The 23,191-nt window shown below is 37.2% G+C and overlaps 1 protein-coding gene across 2 annotated transcripts in view; it reads right to left on the reverse strand.

Annotated features, from left to right (window-relative positions):
* Positions 1-820: 820 nt before the first annotated feature.
* The window catches only part of LOC119145132 (MDM2 binding protein), a 29,737-nt gene continuing 7,366 nt past the window's right edge, over positions 821-23,191 (reverse strand). Inside the window, exons 10-22 of one of the 2 annotated variants that reach the window (XM_037381273.1) lie at positions 22,594-22,666; positions 20,792-20,909; positions 17,990-18,163; positions 16,735-16,848; positions 15,351-15,515; positions 14,866-14,959; positions 13,331-13,486; positions 10,614-10,709; positions 7,098-7,364; positions 5,592-5,838; positions 4,352-4,465; positions 2,583-2,648; positions 821-1,202 (exon numbers count right to left, since the gene is read on the reverse strand). In XM_037381273.1, the coding sequence (XP_037237170.1) occupies positions 1,167-1,202; positions 2,583-2,648; positions 4,352-4,465; positions 5,592-5,838; positions 7,098-7,364; positions 10,614-10,709; positions 13,331-13,486; positions 14,866-14,959; positions 15,351-15,515; positions 16,735-16,848; positions 17,990-18,163; positions 20,792-20,909; positions 22,594-22,666 (1,720 nt within the window). In that variant the 3' untranslated portion in view covers positions 821-1,166. The remainder of the gene's footprint in view (positions 1,203-2,582; positions 2,649-4,351; positions 4,466-5,591; positions 5,839-7,097; positions 7,365-10,613; positions 10,710-13,330; positions 13,487-14,865; positions 14,960-15,350; positions 15,516-16,734; positions 16,849-17,989; positions 18,164-20,791; positions 20,910-22,593; positions 22,667-23,191) is intronic. The other variant, XM_037381274.1, reaches the window with a different exon arrangement.

Raw genomic sequence — 23,191 nt, forward strand, 5'->3', positions numbered from 1 at the left:
GCTGAATTAAGCAAAAAATGTCACAAAATCAGGAAGGCCCTTTAGAAAATTAGGAGATTTTATAGGATCAAGTCTAACCTACACATGTGTTTAGTTCTATTACTTTTTCATAATACTACATATCGTTTATATTTGTATTGCTTAATCCATTTTCCTTCCAGGAGAACATAGCGAACAATAACACTGCATCTCTATCAATTTTAATTATGTTAGTTCATATAACAAATAGGAAATCCTTACACTAATAGCTGTAAAATGTATTTGTTTTGGTAGGAACTCCTCATCTCAACATAATACTAACTTGAATAATCACACTCCTACAAGCCAGATACATACCTGAGGCTTAAGCGAACTGAGGCCAAATTTAGTATTTTATAGTTCATGATAGCATGCCAGCTCTGCCACAGCTCTCACAATTATCATTACTGCTGTCATTTTGATTTCCTCCTCCTCCTCCATGAAAAGAAATTTGTTATGAATTGTTTTTTAAGAAGTGTTACCAAGAGTACGTGTGAAATTATACCAGAAATTCAGCTTGTAAAACAACGATCCTTTATGGGACCTTGCTTCAAGTTTCAAAAGACACACTTTTTTTTCCCCCTTATACCACAACACAGAGATAACTGTGACTTCAAATTTAATTGTTTGCTTTCATCTGCAGAATAGGCATAGGAATTGTTCTTAATCATCCTTTAAAATGTCAACAGTTGGCGCTGTAAAGAGCTGTTTTTACAACAGCAAGTAGTAATAAATAGACTAGAGATCTTCACCCAAAAAGGTAAACCAAAATAGTTTTGTTATTAAAAATATAACAAATATATGTAATATGGTGGGGGTTTTATTCACATAAAAACCAAATATGCCAGTTGAAAAACATACAAAGCTTTATCAAACAGAGTCAAGCTATACTCCTTTTAACAATTAAATGTAATAAATATGCATATAAAAACTTTTTCATTTGATTTTTTAAAAATCTTCAGTATAAAAAGTTTTACAGCTTGCCACTGTGCTTGAGAATTGAGTCTCTATATAACTGAGTCACTGACCAAAGTCCTTCCAGTGTGTAGATACACGCGTGTGTGTCGGGCAGTATAACGTGCTTACAACCAGAAGTGCTCTGCCTCCACGCTTCCTAGGAAGGTATCAATAGCAACCATGCAGTACCTCTACTTGCCAGTCTTCTCCAAAACCCATTCAATCACCTGGGGAAATAAGTGAGAAAATACACAATTTACGTAACTCCAGGTCTTGAAAGCAACCGAAGAATCTCTCTTCCACTTTATCAATTCTTTATCACCATCTGTGTGGTATTTACTAAACAGGATCTAAAAGTTAATCCATTCCAAAGGAGAAGCACTGTTCATAAGCTGAGAGGACACAGCGTTACCCAAGAATTGTATTTAATTTTACAGAATGCTCTGTCTTCATAAGAAGGCGTTTTTACATTCCCTGAATCGAGCTACTTCACCCCACTCTCTCCATATACTAGCGACAAGGTGCACGCACAACGCCAAACAGCTGGTGCTTCCCGCCTAAAACATTCCTAACACCACAGAAGAAAGGAAAAAGGATAATTTGTGCACTGCTGTATCTACCGCCGTCATTACAGCTGTTTCCCAAACAGGGTAGTTGCTCACAACACTGACTAGTCCTGGCCAATCATAATTTTTTGTGAGGTAGTTTCAAAGTACTCTCTAACGCAGGGAGAGGTGGCCACTTTCAGACATCCCCCATTTCACAACCCACGTAGTTTCTGAAACCTTACGATCCATAGGAAGCAATTCACAAGGGGACACAGTACAGAACACAATAAATACTGCTCTCAAAGAAATTCTGTGAGGATCTAGCATTCCTCGAGAGTCTGAGTTTTATTGTTTAACCACCCCAGTCCAAATCCTTCCATTTAATCTATGATTTTGAAAACTGGAAATATGCATGACGCTTCTTTTTTTAAAATCATAGAGTCACTTCAGCATGTTTTTCAGAATTTAAACCCAAGAGTTACTAAATTTCTGGAGGGCAGAAGTATTTACTCCTGTCATTTACTCTGTGTTACTGTTCACACACGTCCCACCTTACACACAAATAAGCTCATCTGATATCCCTTGTGCTTAGTTCTTTCCAAGCTTAAAATTACGCATTTTCATTGATTCTTTTAAGAAATCTATTTCCTTTATTGCTTCCTAACCTTTGAAAAGAAATGTTATTTCCTTCAACACAAGGAAAGAAGAAATCCCTAATGATTCAGGCTTCTCTCAAATGAAGAAAAACCTCATCTCTCCTTTCCCCCCGTGATAAAGAAACATTCATTGCCTTCATTTCCCCTTCTCACTGTGGCACATCATGTTGACAGCTGTAACTAGATCACCATCTAAACCCTGAATATACACAGCTGGAAATTTTGCCATGGGACTACTGACTGACAGAAGTTTTTATGAGATCAGTGAGTGAAACCAGACCCACAGCGAAAGAAATGCACCTCTTATTCTCTAAAGCTGTGGGCTAAACCACCCTACAGCCAAGTTGCCACAGCTACACTTAGCCTTGGCTAGTTATAGGAACCAATAGACAAATGGTCTTACCTGTTTAGCATTGTTATTTGCCGTTTTCTTCATTTCATCAAGAAGTCCTCTAGAAGTTTTAAGATCCTATATATGAAACACAATGCCACAGAAATTAGCAAACTCATATGCTAATTATGAGATTATAAGAGCCCTAATAAGCAGGGGAGTGTTACCCTTTTATCACCTTGTTCAGTACCACAGAATTATTTGACTTTGCTTTTTTATTAAAAAAAAAGAAATAATCTAAATCTATTCCAATGGGTTGCAGCTTTCCCTACAGCAGTACAAACCTAGTACTCAAGCGTCTGATTGAGCCTTCCTAACCTTCTGCACACTTTCAGATTTTTTTTCTAAATAATATTCAAAGTTCTTACAGTGTTGATTGAAATTCTATTTCTACATAGACACAGAAATCAACTGTCTAGCTCAGATGGCAATACAGAGTTCTGGCAAAGAACAGAGAAGAGGACGTCAGGACAGCTAAATCAATGCAAGAAAGGAAAAAACCTAGAACGGCTTGTCTGTTTTGCAGTCCCATTAGCCCAACCTAATCCACTCTCTTAAACAAAGCAAGCACATAACTTTGACTAAAGAGGAAAGAAAACTGAAAATTCATGTACTGTTTGTCTCCAAAGGAAAATTATAACTGTGTTGTCATGCTTCTGAAGTATGCAGCACAAACAAGGACCGGAAGGACTCCTACAGACCTGGGACTGCAAGACAGTTCAGAACAAAATCCTGGTACGCCTCTCTAGGTCAGCTTTCCGAAGAACAGAATCACTGCAGTACTCTTCCTTTTGCTCTTCTACTTGGAATGCAACTGTGAACCCATCCGATTTGCCCTACTCATTCAACCCTACACACAGCTCCCTCTGATTTTGGATTAGATTATCTTCCTTCAGGGTATATTTCAGGGAGATTTGGGGAGTGCTTACAGAATGACTGCGCAACTACGTTCTAATTATTTAAGAAGCTGGTGATCATCAGCAAGATGTTCTAATTGTCTGTGTAAGCATTCAGCCCTCTTCAATTGCAGCTTCATTTAGCTTAAATCACCTTTACTGAGGTTGACTAAAATGAGTTAGCTCACAAATAGTCGTAGGCTAAATGCCTGCAAATGAACAGAAACAGTAGCTCAGCCTGTGAGCGATAGCTTTTAAACATGCTGTATTGTAATTTAACTGGATTTTGTGCCCAGACCAAGTAATATGGGCTCAAGCATTGACTCACAAAGTCTCCTAGGTATTGTGGAAAGGATTCTTATCTCCTCCTAAATATGAGATTGATGCAATTCTACAGGCTGCTGCCAATTCAGTATGTGTTGGATAGTTGTACACATTTACAAGGACTTCTGCGGACATGTCTGGAAACTAGAATTTTTGAGTCAGTCGTGTAAGCTACCTATTAAGACAATAGCCTTAGAACAAGGGAGAAGCTGGAGCTGTCACAGCTATAGCTGGAAGATAGCTACAACAGCTAAGGGAGCAATAGAGTATAAGCATGACCTTATCTTAACAGACCGCTCTTTTAACATGTTCTTTCACATAAAAGACTACTGCTTTTTAGGGTTTAAAAACAAGTAACAACCACCAAAATACACTGCAAAACTAGGTTCTGCATTTGACAAGTCCAAAGGTTTATACACGCACTGTACACGCTACTAAGACACCACTAGGAAATACTTGCTCAATCAAGTCTGAATATCCCACAGTCCATCTCAAGTTTTATTCAGAAATGGATTCACTTAACTAAGAACAAACAACTGTAAGAGCGTGTCTTCTAATTACCTTTAAGTAGAACTTTGATATCTCAAAGAGACGCTGGCTGCATGATACAAAGCACTTATGATCTTCTGCAATTCCATGTTTTTGAAGAACGTCAGCAACCACCTCCTTCAGCATCTTGGATACAACAGAAACACACTCAAAAGTTCATCCCAATTATTGCCATGAAAAATTGTCCAAGGGAAGGAGAAAAACAGAACACCTGATCTTTTTTGATCTTGCCTCCGTTTTTAATCCATTGGCCAAATGCCATCAACCCAATGATCAAATCTGGACAGTTATTTAATAACAACTCCATTTCCTTCATTTAAAAATATAAGGAAATGTTTACCTGTCAAAACAACGTAAAGGATCAGTGAATATTCATATGGGGCTTGGAAGACAGGAAAAAATTGATAATGGCTTGGGTTTTCTCTTCTCCAAATAAAATAAAATAAACATACATATATATACACACAAAGATTAACTTTTCTTCATATCAGTATTCCCTTGTTTGACACATCCATATTAAAAAATAATTTAAAAAAATCGCAGACACTACAGTCAGATTAGAAAATTTACTCTGACAGTCTTTATATCGAAGATGTTTAAACTTTGTTGTAGGTCTGAATGGATCACACCAATTTATGCTTACTTGGGCCATGCCAACTTGCCTTTAACAGTATGACATCAATATTCATACGGTGTCCTATCTAGCACCCTGGGATTAATTTAAAATTAGTATCACCAAGGCAGAAACACTTTCATGTACGGTATTTAAAAGTGGCATTCCTCATATATACAGCTATTAATTAAACATCATTGCACCAAAGTATCTCAATTAATGGACTTGTAGAACTACTGGAGTATCTTTTTATGCTCAGAATAGTTTGTTCTTCCACAGTGGCTTTGACCCTTCCAGCAGATATTTCTTTGTTGCCTATAGGTTTTATATTAATTTTCTACATTTCATAACTCCTACTCACTGATAGCCATTCACACCTTTTTTACTCTTAGCCGCTCTCTCTCTCAGCCTTAATTCTCTAGGCATGATATAATACTCCACGCATACTTTTTTAGTCCTTGCGTCTGCAACACTCTCCTCAGTGCCTTCAGGATCACTTACACGAGTGAACAGAATGAAATTAAACAATAAGAGAGATGAAGATAGTTTACTTTGAGTTAAGAAAATTGTAAAAATCAAGTCAGACAGAAAGAAATTAAGCAGATGCCTTTTCACTAAGCAAACAACATAGACCTTTACCCTTGTATGTTTCTGTGATCTCGGTTCCTTAGCTGGCTTTGAAGTCTTGGATTTGGTTGCACATAGGCGACTGGCTGAGCCAGCCTTAGTGGTTACGTTGTGGGGTTGACCAGGCTGTTTCAATGGCATGGAAGCTAAAGACACTGATCTTTCAGAGCGCTTCCTCGGTACAGCAACTGTGTGGTGACTTCCACTACTTCCACTTGCCTGAGAGAGGAGGGAATCTGTACTCTTAGATTTGGTTAGCCTGGAAAGACCAAAAAACGAAAAAACAAAACCACTTTTTAATTTTGTACTGACTCTTTTGGTGCCCTTTTTTCTGCTATAGAGGCTGCGGCTCAGAGTATTAAGTACCATGCATTCTTGCAAACAGCATCTGAAAACAGCAGACAGGATTCTATTATGTAACTTTTTTTGTATTGGAAGAACACTTTACTGACCGATTTGGTCTGTGATACATTGGCCCATTGCATCTCTGATTAAAAATGTCTAGAAACGAACAGGGGAAAAAAAAAAAAAAAAAAACAAAAAGAGATAACCAAGAACAGAAACTGGAAGAAGGTGTAGCTTTGCATGAACCCTTCAACTAGATAGCTAGGAAGAGCAGAATTTGGTGGCCTCCAGTCTCAGGATACATCTTGAAACGATCTAACTTCTTTTGGCCCTACAGGAATGTCACAACTCATCTGTAACTATGGCAAGTTGGGTGTTAAAATTCTACTGGAACATTGTAATGTTGAATCCTCAACTGTGAAAGCACTGTAATTCTGAAACTCCAGCCTGCAAAGTGCTAAGTGCAACGGCATCTTCTTTTCTAACTATTCAGCAAGCTGCAAAAGATACGGACATTCCTAAAACCATACCTCTGTTAAAGGCTTACCGTGATTAGACTGCAAAGGGTATCAAACTGGAAAGAAGCAGTATTACAGGAACAAGTGAATTCAGAAGTAGTGTAACATAGCAGATGCTATGCAGTTTTATCGATGCTAGGAGTTTGCATCCTCAGAATGAGGACAAGGACAAAAGGAAGTCTTAAAAACTAGACTTGCAGAAAAGACTTTAATAAACAAGGTTGACAGTAAGTTTGAATTTTGGTAGGTCATCTTATACCAGCAGTCTTTTGGATTAGGAATTCAATTACTCTGCTTGTACAGGGCTTGGCTTTCTAAACCTTTACTTGTTTATTTGTACTGCAACAGCACTTACAGTTTCGGTCCTAGATGAAGCTATCTGTCATCTTTTCAAAGGCACTTTGGGACTTTGCAAGACACAATCCCAAATCACTTAAATAAAAGGTGCCTGTGCTGCATGGTTTTGATTAATCTAATGTTATCAATGAAAGGTCACACCTGAGGAAAAAAATGAACCTGCAGAAGAGGATTAAACAACTAGAACATTTGTCCAGACAGCTTCACTGAAAGCATTTTGAGATGAAAGAAAAGATGCATTTCAGAAAGGACTACTGAAATATTTCATGCCAGAGATCTATTTTATTCAGGGCATTACCTTTTCTTGGGATAAAAGCAATCCAAGTCTTTTGATCTGCATTTTAGCCTTGATGCCTCTGTTTTGAATTCGCTTTGTAAAGACTCTCCGTCAGGGACACTTCCAGGCTCTGACAAGACTGCAGGAGATGGGAGAGGGCTCAAGACGACCGGCACAGGGCAGCACTCTTTGGTGCAAGTAGTCTGAGTTTCATAGCGAATAAGACGAGTCTGAAGTTCAGCATATCCCACATCTCTCTCTAAGGCTCTTCTGTTATCTAGACAATATCTACAATTGAAATTCGTGAGAAATCTATGAAAGTCTCTGCTTCATTACAATCAGAAAAAAACCAGAAAAACTTACTTTTGACAATCATATAAGCTCCAAAACTTTGTTTGTACTGGTGTATTGTTCTGAAAGATAGATTAAACAGCCCAGTAAACTAACACATGCCTGATAGGATTTTGCAATATTTAAGTCTCACTCCAACGAAGAAGCTGAATCATATACTATTTGTAAGTCATTACCCTGTGGTCTTACAAGGAAGATTTCCATGGACATGGGCAGAATTTTTTCCTTGAAAAATAAGTCATGTTTTTTATATTCAGTCTATACTTAACAGGGGTTACATCTCTTAATATGCTAACCAGTGTGAAACTCCAATAAAACAGCAATGAGAGTAACCCTGAACTCAAATAAATGATGAACCCAGCACACCACAATGGATACAGGATCTTCAGACCTCAGACCTGGCAAGCATCCACCAAGACTTTGAGACCCAGAAAATATCAGGTTATTATATATAAATGATACACTCTAATATTATCATGCAATATGCCTCCATTTCTTCCTGGGAGAACGCAACTTCCTTTGTCAAAAACCCCCAACCAACCCCAAAATACAATCCAAGACTTCTTCAGTGCATATGCCGTAAGAGAATCACAGGAAATGCCTGAAGAAAAGATCCCCAAATACAATACATGTGATTTGAAAGTTAGAAGTTCTTCAGGTATCTCAAAATACAACAATACTGACATAATTTTACAAAGAGTCAGGTTGTGCCAAAAACTAAGTTCCTGTGAGACTGTATTAATTGAGTGCAAGTATGAGGAAGATAGGGAGTGGTCACTGTATAAGTGCTATTGCTAACTGGACTCTTTGGAAGTGCGACCTTTAGTTTTGTCCAAGATAAGCACTGCTATATGAGAGATTCACGTTTTTTAAATGCTACAAATACAGAAGTGTCACTGAACAAGCATAAGCTTCCTACTGATCACAACAAATAAACAGTTTAATCAACCAAATCAAAAGAAGACACCATATTAAATACAGTGGAGCCAAAAAAGATCAAATGAACAGTGCTAACTCAATGAAATACACTCATGAGATTACAATACAAAATGCATCTTAACTAACTTTTCTCTTGTGTAAGTGACTTCCAAGATTCCTTGCAAAAGATCGATGCCTTATCGCCCAGTAACTTATACTACCTCTACTGCAGGGGAAGACAAACGTATTATCCAATATTATGCCATCCTTTTCTTAACATGCATTCTGAACAGCGTGAGCTATCACTCAAGCCTGCCTTCCAAACTACTTAGCAATGTTCCCTGCTCTTCGGAACTTTAGACATATTCTTTACTTTTATGTTTTAACACAGAGTCATGTTAAATTGCTAGATCTGATTTTTCCACTTTCCTCAAAGTATTTTCATATTCAGGGAGAAATCCACTTTTCTAATAACAGACTGGTGAATCCATTTCTACAGCTGATTAAGACTTTCCACTAAAAATAAGTTCATTATCTGATAAAAGTAAGGTCTCTTGACTTACAGATTTCAAGGTATTTAATTTTCCTTGTATATATTGCCAGTCCCCCGAGTAATCACATCCCCTACAAAGATAAAAATGTTTTTCTCTTTAGAAGTTAAATTGCCATTTTACTCACTCTGCTTTAACAGCAATTACTTTCTCTTTGCAACACAGGATTCAAGTGGCTGGCACAGGCTCATTACACCAAAAATTTGATTTAATCATAGCTGCTGCTCCTGGTTTTGTTGACAAGACTTTACGTCCAAATATAAATACAGCAGCTATGCAGATGGAAATCACAATCACAACTGTATGGTACAAAACACATCTGCTCCAACAGACCATACGATAGTCTTGCTACAATATATTCTGGTCGTACAGCTGTAGGTTCCTCCCTTTCACGCTAGCTCCCAGCACCTCTCTGTACTGCTTCTGTCCCTTATTGCTAGCACATTCCGCTTTTAACATTAAGATGCCAGGGTCTCCCTCCTCTCCACAGCATCCAGGCCTCCCTGTGGTCTCCACCTGCCATGTTTTTGCTATGAGAAGAGGCAGCACAAGTTGTGCTGTGCCTAATTTGAACCCCCATGCACACTCCCCACAGAGGTCAGGTAGGTCTGTGAGCTACCACAGACAACAGTCAAGTGCCTTCTTCCAACACCTGGGAGGACCAATCTGCATTTCTCCTATCTACCCAGCTGCCCCTCGTACCTAAAACCTAAGAAAGCTAACAGGCTTATGAGCTACCACTTCAAAAAAAGAAGAAACAAATAGCTGAACTGATAGGAACGACAGCTTCACTTCCCTAGAGAACATGGCTAAAATTGCCAGATATTAAACAGAGTCTTAACCAAACTATTTCTGCAGTTGACAGGAAAAAAGTACCAGCAGTGTAATTAGTCACATTCTGATAACCTGAAAATGTGATTTTAGGAGGCAGCAGACATTTTCACAAAGACTGAACTGCCTATGCTTGGTATCCACTGCATTTCTTTATATATACTGCGTTAAGACCAAGGGTCTATCTACACAGAAGAGTTATACTACATTATCTGCTCTAGCATTTTTGTATGTGCTTTTCCTCTTCTTCGCAACGACTATTTTATATTTTTCTGAATTATTTTTACACAGCAACACTGTATGATGTTTGCTCATCTAAAGCTCTGACAAATAACCAACATTGGCTGTCTGGGACGAAATACAGTCCTAATTGGGTCCTTTTGAAGACTCTTACCACTAACACTTGCCTGCTGGTGTTGGTTTTCAGGTTCCCTGAACATATACATAACTTCACAGCAGGTCTTACAAACCTTGTGACTCTTAGTCAGAAAGTGCCTACAATTTAGTATCAAACTAGAATCTATGTATGTAGTTCACTCATGCGCTGCCCAAGGGACCTGATATGTACTAATGAACCCTCCTCCCCTTGCCACTTCTAATTCTGAATTAAAATTTCCAGAGACACTGAGAATAGTTACAGCAGTACAACCCAGAAAAAACCCATAACCTTAAATGTTTTTACATTACCATCAAGGCAGGAGTGCTGCAATTTAACCAATGAATAAAATAAAGAAAGGGACAGGTGGCACATGCAAAGTTTTTCCAATGAAGGAGAAGGATACATAAAGTTTTCCATAATTAATATTCATGTTGCTTGAAATGTTTCTAACTATACCTTGACTGGAAGCTGAAAAATAATTGTGGGAAAAGAAGCCAGGAAACTTACTCAAGTCCATGATAATGGCATCCAGCTGCTTTTTCAAAAGGCAAACCTCTGAGTTTCCGAGGAGTAAGCTCTGGTGTCAAAAGAAATGAGTTTTCACTGAAAGGAAAAAAAATACACATCTATTTCAACTAATTACTGTCAGGGTAAATTATACTTCTAGAAGTCAGACACAAATGCCTGCCATAAGAAGACCAGAACAGCGTATCTTGTAGTTAAGCCCCTGGGGTACAGCATCAATGGAAAATTAAATCTTTATTGAAGTGAGAATTTAAGTTCAACTAATACCTACCAAGCTGTAAGTATTACAGAAGCTCCTAGACATTTCAACCAGTTTAGAGGTCACTCCTCCAAATAATTTATCAGTAAAAATAAGCAGCTATCACCCCATTTCACCATGGGACACCTGAGTAGCTGAATGAACTGAGAGAAACCAAGAACTGACTTCCCATTTCTCAATCCAGTACTACGATCAGTGAATTCCCTCCCTTGAGCTTCAAGTTGCTGTCTCACCTAAGTCACCTTTCCCAGGCTTCGTAATTAGCCTCTTGTCTCCTGTGATATTTGAATTCCAGCTAGTAACTCTCTGCAACTAAATCATATGAGCACATTTGAAAGTATTTCATTGAATAAGCCACAGCAAGACAGACAGAAAGAGCTTACTGCCAGATCCTAGCATACCCTGTTAAAGTCACATCACATTTACCGCTAAAGAAGGGAAGAGATGAAGGCAAGATGTAACAGTGTCTGAAACATACACATTGCTTCAAATCTCATTCATAGAGACTGTATCTGCGTCATTACCATTGGAATAATTATCTGGGAAAAACATCCAGGAAAGATGTGATACTGGATCTGGCGAGATGGTCATTCAGAAAGACTGTCAGACAAAACTCTACCAAACCTCTATCTAAGCTCAAACATGAAAATGAAGTGAAAACACCCTTAACTGACTGGTCTCTCATAAACCCTCTTTTTTCCTTCTGTTGGTCAGGAAAATCTTTGGGTCTGTAGCCACTGTGCTTGAACATCTACTGTGCAAAGCTGGTAATTACTTCAGAGAATCTAGTCAGAGCACCTGCTAGGGGAGCAAGCAGCTACAAGTACAGAGTTCTGCTAGACGTAACAGGAACAGCAACCTGGTCTGTCAGAAAGGGTTCACCATCTCCTAGACAGCAATCTAGCTATGGATTTTCACAGGTTTTCTGGCTTCTTTTTGGACCAAGCAGAATCACACGTACAGTGTAAGTCATTGGGAGACCTTGTAGCCTTCAAGCAAAAACATTTAATCTGCTTTATTATCTAGTATCTTGATTCTGGTTTTATACTTCCCTTAGATGTCCAAGATCTGTCTTGAGAGACAGACTCACGTTACAGCAAGTACTACAAAGCAGAGGTTTCATTATCATACTTTCTCCTAATAACTAGCAGAAATCCAAGAAAACTGGACCAAACCCTCTCAAATGCAGACCTCACTCAGCTATAGCTCAAAGCAAATCATTCAAAAGAATCCAAGTATTCTATGGTATAAAGCTTCTCTGGAGGCTTTTGAAAAATCAGGGATTAAAAAACCACTTTTGTAGTAAATAAATTATTAACTCATTTCCCACACAACTAATTGGAATGAAAATATTTTATATTATAGCCAAAATCCTAAATCATCTGCATTTATTAACTAACAACTCTGTAGGAGACTCTCAGTCTTCACTGCATATTTCCTAACTTGTTTGAATTCTCTGCTCAGAACATCTTTAGATTACTTTCAAAACTCCAGGAAGTATTTTACAGCAATCTCCAAAATCCTACAGAACCTTTCTCTCTCACAAACCCTCTTAATTTATTACACATAATGAAGTTTAAAACAGGCTCGAGGGCTGTATCCAGTAATTCCATTATACATTCTATTATTCAACATAAAAAAGATCACCAATATAACTCTAGATTGTTTTGCTTACTTAGCAGTCTATGGCACACTGCACAAATAGCATAGGTTCTGCTTCTACAAACACTATCTTGACTCTTATATACGTTGGCCTTAACTCTAACAGATGAAAATTACTCCACTAACACCTTATATCAATCTTCCTGCTGAAAAAGCAGTGGTTAATACACTAACACTTACCAGCAGACACACTAAGGATGAATACTTGCAAAGCAGTCGGAGTAGACAAGCTTCTTTTAAGGAGCACTTTCCCACATAAGACTATAGATAGGAGTGCTGGGCCAGCATCACGAGACACACAGTTAAGCAGGCTCAACTATTGCCTTTTTCACACTTTAATTGTCTTCCTACCTAGTCTCCCCTCCACTGAATGAAAGAAATCACACCAATAAAATTACAGTCATGCCACAGTGACTTCTGCTTTGCTAGAAATACTCTTTTGGAAATGGGCACGTATGGTGGCAGCAGCTTGCAGCGTAGCCATGGCAGAGGTCTACTGGCACACTTTTACGCATCAGGTGATTATTCTGTAATTTAAATGCATAGGATCAACATCACCATCTCCAGCCATTTCAGATTATGACAGAACTAAATAGCAAGACTGACAGGAGGACCGTAACAGTTCATTTCACTGGCAGGCATGTGATGCAAGGGTGTTGCAAGTTACAAACTCAAACCCAATTAGGCCATTCTGAGACTCTCATGTAGTCGTTATTCACATTCTCCTACATCAGTTCTGAGTATGGTCTTCAGTGGTTTTAATATGCTGGATTCATACCGCTTGGGAATTCGTAGTGGCTGAAGATCACCAACAGGTAGCCCTTCTGGTGTGAAATATTTCAGCAATTCTTTAGCATCGAGCAATGTCAATGACTCCCGCTGGCTATCTTTATGCCCCAGCAATTGCTCAGATGAATGTGCAAACACAGAAATGCTGGGGAAAAAATAAAAAGAACAATCGAAGTAATTTTTTTTTTACTTTTCAGTCTTTTCTTTAGTTATCTTGTTGCATTGGGGAAAAAAATATTAAAAAAATCACTGCTGGTCTCAAGGTTGCTCCTTAAAAACATTTATACAAATGCCAATTCTCTGCCATCCTACTGAAGAAAGTAATTTCTTCAAGGTCTTGGAGTTTAGTTATGAAATACACCATGGGAAGAATATTATTCATCCCTTTTTTCCATTTATGGACCTGTGGGATCAAAAATTAATACCCATAAAAAAGGGAAAAACCAAAAAAAAAGACATACGATATGCAGCAAAGGAACCATAAAGCCACTACTGCATGCAACTCTCCACTTTTTTTTTTTTTTTTTAGTGTCCTCAATGAAGTATAGTAAAGTTCTCTCTTTTCTACTGTTAACCAACATGCTACCCTGATTCAGGATAGGTAGAAGACAACCAGTTCAGAATATAATGAAATAAACAGTAATTGACTATGAAACAGAAAGGTCCTTCAGGAAGCTTTTCAAAAGCTAATTAAGAAGGAAAAACTTACCCTGTTTGCTTCTCAAACGCCTTTAACAAAGCAGAGATCTAATGTGATAATTTCCGACACACAGAACTCTAGTCTAGGCCATGGCTAACTGGTATTTGAAAGACAGAAATGGGATGGAACTGGCAGAGAAAAAGGCAGCTGGATACCTGGGCTCTAAAGGTCTGTCAGCAACAATGTTAAGACCCAGTGAAGATCATTAACTCTTACAAAAAAGTGAGAGCTAAAATGAAATTAATAGGCTGTATTGAGTGACACAAAGGTCTACAGGTTTCACTTAAACAGTACTGAAGGAAAACTAAAACTAAATATAAATTTCAAACATAAAAACAATAGGATCTTTTACTGTAAAATTACTTGAGACCTGATACTAAGTACTGACTATTTAGGAAATATTTATATTTCTATATATAAATATTTATGAGATTACATATTTAGGAAGTATGAGAAATATGTACTATCTTTATTATTTATGCCCCAAGGTGTGCTGGGAGGAAAAAAAAAAAGCTTTTTAATGTTTTTTCTACTATGGCTACTGTTTTCTAGTAAGCAGTGCTATTTTGGTAATTTAGTTTTGGAACTATGCTACTTTTAGCTAACTTTCAGCTGTGTTTTGTCAATAAAAATCAAATCAATACTACTTTAAATACCAGGAAAATACACCTTTGGAAACTGACAGACACTTAGTTTTGGCCTTAAGCAATGTTTCCTCTGAAAGATTATCAATACAATTGAAAACAATTTACAGAACAGCTATCAACATATACTGTTCCTCTAGAGAGGTGTTCACTGGCCACTACAAAGATGATCCCCATTACCTCATTTTTTGTTTGTTTTTTTCAAAGTTTTCAAAATTCTGAAGAACATGTCTTTCTGGCCACTCCATTGGATTTGGCTCCATTAAATCTAATTCTGCAAGAAATATATGGTGAATAACCCTTAACAGAAATAAATAATCTTATTATTTGAAGAAATATTATACACATATATAAACTGGTTTTTAATAAGTATATTCCTTCATATATATACACACACACGTAAGTATATAAGTAAAAGGAACACCTGCCTGGTGCTGTCATCAGAAATATTTTATGCATAATTTTTTTTTGTCAAGGAAAAGAAAGGAAATAGTTAATGCAAAGATAATTTCAGTTTGCAAAAAAAGTCTAGAAAGCTACTTTACTTTTTCTTCTATTTTTCCCTCTTTTGGTGAAAGACTCTCCTTTTAATAAAGAATTGAGAACAGGTATGAAAATACATCAAAAGAGAATAAGCAGTGTATTTTCTAAATAATGATAGTTACCAGAAGTCACAGCGCACGACGCAGTTTTCTTGGTAACCTTCTGTAGAACAGGCTTAGGAAGACTAGTGTTGCATAGGTCCAAAAAACACTCTCTTGTAAGCTCCAACAAGTTTTTGAACTCATCAGTTGAAATAACTGGACGCTGCTTGGTCAATTCCTTTCTCTCTATGAAAAGAAAAAGAAAGAAAAGCTACCACACCTGTTAAGTAACAAAGAATAATTAGCGCCTGCTAAAACCCAACAAAACAAGAAAATCCCCACCCCAAAACAGTAACACAAGAAAGTTAACTTGACACTTACTACTGTACTGTTAAGCAAGGCACAGGTGGTTTACTCCATAGGCAAGTGAAAAGACTTAGCAGTGAGAATACCTGAAAACCCACGTGAATCAACTTTTGACAGTTGTTTAATTTCTGTATACACACATTTCCGAGTATATCCAGGTTTGTCTCTCCCCTAGAGACAAACATCTGGACATGATGAGCCCAAACATGAAAAGCTTCAGTCTACAGAGCCTCCTACCCACCTACTTTTACTGCTGTTGCAGGAGTGTGGCTCCAACATAACTGACAGCCTGTTCTGGTCTCTTTGGTGAGAACATCAAGGGTCAGGTAATTCTCATATGGATTTAAGATGACTAGGAAATCCCAACTGCTCCTAGCCAGTCTTCATCCTAATGGAAATGGGTGACCCACTCAAACTAAAACACAAGCTCTAAAGCAGCCCCAAGCTCAGGGTTAAAGTAGTCAGGAATCTCAAAATGACTGCAAGTTGGCGGCGGCGGGGGATGGAAGAGTAGACTATAAGCAGAAATCGTATTTTCCTTAAGCTGGTGCTCTGTTAATGATAAAACACTTAAATTATCTCCACAGTATGCCATTTTCAATAATCTAGCCAATCTCTGAGAAGTGTTTTTTGTTTTAATTGAGTCTCTTTGAGCAATGGACTTAGAAAAAAATCAGGACAGTCAAACGTACTTCTCTGCAAAGTCATGAAAATCTACAGAGGATGACCTTTCAGTTATTATTATGAATGACGTATCATGATAAACATAACAAATCTCCAATGCATACTTCTCTTTCGCAGAGAAAAAGTTAATTACCACAGAATTATTCCAAAACTGTGCTTAAACATTCAACATATTAGTGTAACAAACATCCACCAACTTTAAGTTCAGCATACGCTTTTCCTCAATATTTAAGTGTCTTTATCTGACATACAATCGTGGATATACTACAAAAAGTTTCTTTTTAAAGCTCCACTTTTTTCTTCATAAAGCGGTCAACTCACCTCTGTTTTGCAAGGTGAGCCATCACATTCAGTTTGAAATAAAGGCCTTTAAAATACTGGTTTGAGACCTACCAGTTCTTTCCTCATTACTTACTGAAATATTCCTTCAAGGCAAACACTTGGAGACGAGACAGTTTCTTTTCTCTCTCTAAAATCTCCTCTCCACAAAAATGTGGCAGAGACTTGATAAAGTCAGCAATATGAAAGCCTGTACAGATTAGGAGAAATATATTATTGAGATTCTCCCGTAGGACTGTGGAGACACCAAGTCATTACTTCTTAAAAGACATAAACATAGCAGACATACAAATTCCCTGTTCAAAGGAAACAAACAACCAGATTTTCAAATATGGCTAATCATAAAAAAAAAAAGGAAATTAATTACAGCAGAACACTAGGGCGATAACTTGGAATAGATGTCTGACCAGTATTTCTGAATTTCTGTACAAAACCAATATGACAACACAATTAACATGACTTGACATTTAAAGATTAAAAGCTCCTAAGTTTGATACCAGGAAAAAAGTTTTCTCTCAGCATACAGTCAAGGACTTTCAGTCTATTGACACCACACTAATAGGATTTTAATTAGGACAAATGGTAAGCAGTCAGTCATATTGCACATGGATTTATTTCAATGATAAGGAAATAAGCAGATAAGATGCAGGTCACTGTGCTCTTTTTCTTTGTCAGAGTTACCGAGAGCAAATACACGAATTAGCAGAGTAATCTAGTACGTGTATTTGTAACAAGACTACTTCTCTAAGATAAATTATACATGCACGTATACTCTTATCTAGGGGAGCTGCTATGATATCAGTGCTAGTTCATATCCTAACCACTCTGCAGTAATATGGACATCTGCAAAGTAACTGAAGACACAATGATGAAATTCGATTTGCCTGCCAACCTTGCAGTTTTCATTTTAAATCATCAGTGAAATAGGCTTGTCAACAGATTAATTGCCTAGATTTTAGGTATGGGCCGGTGAGTCTTTATACCGCCAATACATGCTTTTTAAACTTTAAGTTTGTGCAAATTTGATTTGCATTACTATTACCTGGATGTCCCTGTACATTAAAACATTTACGACTAATTACAGCGCAAAGAAATGACTGACTACAACTTTATATACTCAATTTAAAAAACCCGGTAGTAGTAACTTGTGTGAGTGAGTAAGCTTTTATCATAGTTTTTATCAATTCAAAAAAACGTTGCTGAAATCAAAATGCAATATTCCTTGTTTTCTCCCTTTTATCACAGACTGGAACAAATAAAAGGAATGCATACATTTTAGTAGCATTTGCCTGCCTTGAGATACTCTTAAATAAATAAGTACTAACTCTTACTTGACTCTCTTTCTTCTGTTTTTGTCTTTAACTTTCCATTTACTGCAGCAAGAGCGGCTGTACCATTGATCTGGCTAGCTGAATGAATCAAGGTTGCTTTACATCCTCCAGAGCCATTGCCTTGTAGCAAGAAATAATACCGGCACAATTCTCCCTTCAGTTCAATTTCTGGAACTTAAAAAACATCAGGACATAACCATGAAACAACCTCAGGAAAACAGCTTTAAAACAAGCTATAATCCAACATCAACATTCTTTCACTTGCTTGCTTCTGATCTGTGAGAAATCTTACTAACATCTTCTTAGAAGACACCCTAACAACAGCTAGTATTTACCCCTCAAAAAGCTACAAACTGAAAAGCATGCAAATAAATGAGCTACAGCAGCAAAGATGAGTTGGAGTATGCTGCTGGCTCAAAGCTAGCATGTTACCAGCATCAAACTCCTGCGACTGTGCATTAGAAAGCAAAGGCCAGCTTTCTAATGCGGGCTATTCTGACTACCAACATGTTAAGTTCTTTAATTGTTCTTAGAAAAATCAAGCCTTTAAAAGTTATGTTTCTGCCATGAAACAATGAAGAGTTAGGCAAACAGCATGCTACATATGTAATGATTAGAGAAGGGTCTGTTGCGCTAGGTAAAAACAGGCACTTTTGCAGATGTGGACTGAAATAATGGTAAGCATTCACTGGAAGAACATGTATCTGTAGAAGAAAAGGAAATACTGTACATACTCTTCCCAAGGAAGCTGCATTATTCATTAATAAAAGTTTCATTCACTGCCTCACACTTGTGCCTAGACTGGGCGAGAGATAAACACATCCTATTTTTAAACACTGGCATATAGTATGCAGTTTTGAAAATAAATTAATGTAGGACTTGGTCGTAACAGTGAAAGCACTGTTTTTACTACCTTTTGCTATCTTTTTACATAGAAAATGTTTTATAGCACCGTAGATGTAGAAATTGAGAGAATGAGTACTTCTTGATGTACTAAGTTTTAACAGTCGAATCATTTAATTTCAGAAGATACTTGCAGTACTGTCTCAATAACTACCTCAAGAAGAGCTTGACACTTAATAGCATAATCAGTCTTTGTCAGTAACAAATATAAAGTGTTCCTTGAAAAGTTGAGGCTGGAATGAGAAGGGAATAGAGGGGAAATCCTGCTACCTCAATATATAAATCCAGGCAAAGAAGGAAGAAAAGAACAAGAAATAAAAAAAAGATTCCAGACACATTCGCACTTGTCCTCTTCCCCATTCCCCTAGTCATTTGAAGTATTTTCCTTTTCCAGTTTATCTTGGCATCTCAAAGCTGATTCCTCATGGGAAAGCTTTTCTTTCTCATTTTAATCTTAGTTAGTATTTAAGAATTACCAATTCAAAGAATTACACTTTCCCATAGATTGAAGAGATTAAGGGTTTGCAAATCTTTAATATAGTCAGATCAGTGGTTGCCACTAAAAAAGTTTTCATCTAAATGAGCAAATGTGTTTAAATGGCCATGATTCTCCCTCTATTCTAAATTTTGCTCAAGAGGCCTAGTAAGAACCTATTGTGTATTACTGATCACATTATTGTTAACACTTGTACAAAACTCTTCCACTGGATCACAGAATAAAGATCTTGGAGACACTGGGGATCTCGCACTTATTTGACTGCATCAGTACTATCTCTCCCATACAGTATAAATGCTGCTGCTGTGATCAGCTTCACAATCACACCCTCTCTGCTCTACCACCTCCAAACATGCAGAGATCATTTTAAATCTATGTACTGCCAGCACCCATTCCACAGAATCTAAGCTTATTGCACTGTTAGACAGTTCTTCCTAATCCTCTCAATTTTTTGCTTATCCCAAAACCTGCAAGAATGTCAGTCTGTCAGCCATTGCTGTTTACAAATGCCACATTCAGTTGGCAACAAAAGAAGTCACTGTTCATTGGATTCTGCAGAAAATATTTGACTGATGTATAAACAACAAAATCACATAGGAAGGCAGAATCCCGTATCATATCCTGTCCTAGATAAGTACTTTAAACACTGGGCTATCACCAAGCTCCTTTTAGCCTGATGTTTTCAAGTCCCTACAGACTTGTCACCACTTGTAGAGTGCCTCCACTTGCAGGGCATATACAACAGCTGGCTGAGAAACTCCACCCAGTTCTGATCTACATGGATTCTCTTCTCTCACTTTCTGAATCAAATATCTACGCACTGCCACACTGCCTAAGAGGAGTTGGCTGCCATCAGTACAGCCCCATAAGGAAGAAGGAGCACATTCTCAAATCACCAGTTAAGCACACTGGCTTTCAGGTGAATGAAGGCATCCAGAGTTTCCTGATGCTCTGTATTTTCCCGGGAAGAGGTTGAAATTAAATGCAAGTGCACTGAAGAACCTCTGGAAATGCTTAAGTGAGAAGGGAAGCATTTAAGTGAAGCAGACTGGATTTCCATCTGCAGAAGCAAACCTCTTTGCCCATGGATGCTACAACCATCTTAGAAAGGTGTGCAGAAGCTGCATCTTAGCTGACAGACAGCACACAGAAATTGTTTAGGTTTGCTTCCCTAAAGCTTGTCATGATGTTATTATCAATTATCCTCTACAACAAGTCTGTGTAGCTGAACTCATATTCACCAAAATCTTTTGTGTCAATGAAGATCGCAATCACTGACTTAACCTCATTTAAGAAAAAAAAGGGCATCCCAAATGTGTAGAAAAAACCCACAATGTACATATGTACACATACAGATATAACCACAAGAAAATACACATGGTAGTCATCTTCCTATTACCTACCAGTAATGACCTTGGGTTTCCTAGCCATATATTCTTTCCATTTCTTGGTACTCAGCTGGGCAGGGGATGGGATCATGACACTGCTTACACTACATGGCAGTGTAAATAACGCTCCCACCTAAATAATGAGAGCAAATACAGTACATGCAATATTACTGAAACCTGTTTACATTTCATTCTTCAGTTACTGATTTGGCATTATTTCAAATGCACTTTGACTGAAGAAAAACACCTTTACTTAACACTTGTGTCATTCACATCAGTTGAGATGGAATAGGATTTGACACCGAAGCTGTAAAAATCATGCTTATTTTTTGCTCCAGTTGAGAGATCTGTAACTGCTGAATTTCTATTTTGTTCATAAAAAAGTATTTGTTAGTATTTCATTTATCTTTGAAAGACAATTAAAAGTCTTTCAAATTGAAACTTTCAATTGTCTTTGGAAGACAATTAGAAGTCTTTCGAAAACACTTCTGTAGAGTAGTACCAAGAATTAAAAGAGAATTCAAAGATATAGTTGGCATCAGCAACTCTGCATTCCTTTGAAAAACATGTAATTTTTTTCCTCCCTACATATTATCCTTTTCAATTCATCAGGTTCTGGACTAGTTTATGTGTGTACATACATTTTAGGCCAATAAGCACCAATAGGAGAAAATGCAGATATTTTAATACTCAAATAATAAAGCAATGCTTTTACAGCTATTAGAAAAGCCTACAAATGCATAATACTTCTAGTAGTAGACTAAAAAAAATCCCTATGAGAAACTGTTACCTTGAAAACATAAGCACTTCAGCATGTGCAGACTCTAAAAAGTAGCCTGAGAATGTGCTTTAACGGTTTTGACTTTTTTTTGAAAGAGCTAGTAAAAATGCAGGCTCTTAAGATTGTAAAAGGTATTTGATCAAATGTTCAGTATCCTCATGTAAAATTACAAGTTACCTGGGATATTTACCAATATAAAATTACTCCAAAAGATATTTTTGGTACAGCATTAGAAAAACGACTTATTTCTTTTCTGGCTAAGCATTAAGAAAAATGGAGTGGCAGGAGAGGAAAAAAGTTACTAAAAACCTAAATAACAAGCTGAAGATGAAACACACAGCCTAATAATGGAATACCATCTCCACGGTAAATAAAGAACATAAGTTATTCATTATAACTATATCAGCATTTTCACATTGTGGGTTCTGTTTTGATTGGCATAGATTCATTTTAGAAACACTAAAAAAACCTATTTCCTAAACAAGCATACATCATCTTAAACATTCAGGGAAAACATCTTCAAACTAATCCTGTAGCTATGAATAATCATACTATCATTTCAGGTTGGGGGCGAGGAGTCTTGCAAATTTATGTTTCAAGAAGTCTCTTTATCCCAAATCAGAATGAAAAAGCAGAACATGCACAAGCAAAGTAAAAAAGCTCACCATTTCAGACTAAGACTAGCTAGATACATTTTATAGGTTGCACACATACCTGCCTTTTGCTAAAAAAAAAAAATAAATAATAAATAGTTGAATTATGATAGCACGTAAGTTACCTGTCAGGATAAGATTAAAAGTTACAAAACATTTTAGGAGATTAAAACTTAGCTAAGGTAAAGAGAAAAGTGTTCAGTGGGCTTACAAATCATCGCAACCTGTACAGCATGCACCTTTAAAAGCCAAATTTACTTTAGAACTAAATATTGAAGGAACGTACACAGAGACTAGGTTTAAAAATATTATCCTTGTATCTTTTACAAGCAATATACATATCTTCATTTTTCTGCTATAGCTCAATAGAAATAAGTTTTTACCTTCCCAGAGACAAAAGAAATCTGGTCCAAAAGCAGAGTGGATGTTTCCTTGATACTCTTTCTTGCCAGGCTCCTGAACAGACCCGTTTAAGGAACATCATCTTCACAAAGAACTGTATGCATCTCTATTCTACAAATCATGTTAGCATCGTATTTCAAATAAGGCCCGCAAATGCCTAATATTTGATACTCCAGCACCACAAAATATAGGAAACACACCTTTCTAGGCAAACTTGTAGCCTTGGAAATGTTACATGACGATATAAACCACTGACATCTTTAATATAGGCAGGCTTAAACAAATTTATGTATTCAAAGTCCCGGCAGGTTTATACAGCCTAAGTTACTATCGTTACACCAAGACTAGTATCAAAGTACATAAATTTAAAACCAATAGGCATACACCTTGAGATCTCTGCAGCATATGCAACTCAAGAGAAAACTCCTCTGCTGTATCTTGCCACAGATTTTGCACCTACACAACAAACCCACAATTTTTGGAAAAATGTTTCTATATTGTGAAGCACACTACGTATGTTAATAAAGCTTGTTTGTTGGGTTTTTTTTTAAACTTACACAGCACTACACATATCTCTGT

The sequence above is a fragment of the Falco rusticolus genome, chromosome 3 (genome assembly GCF_015220075.1).
Source record: "Falco rusticolus isolate bFalRus1 chromosome 3, bFalRus1.pri, whole genome shotgun sequence".
Lineage (NCBI taxonomy): Eukaryota > Metazoa > Chordata > Aves > Falconiformes > Falconidae > Falco > Falco rusticolus.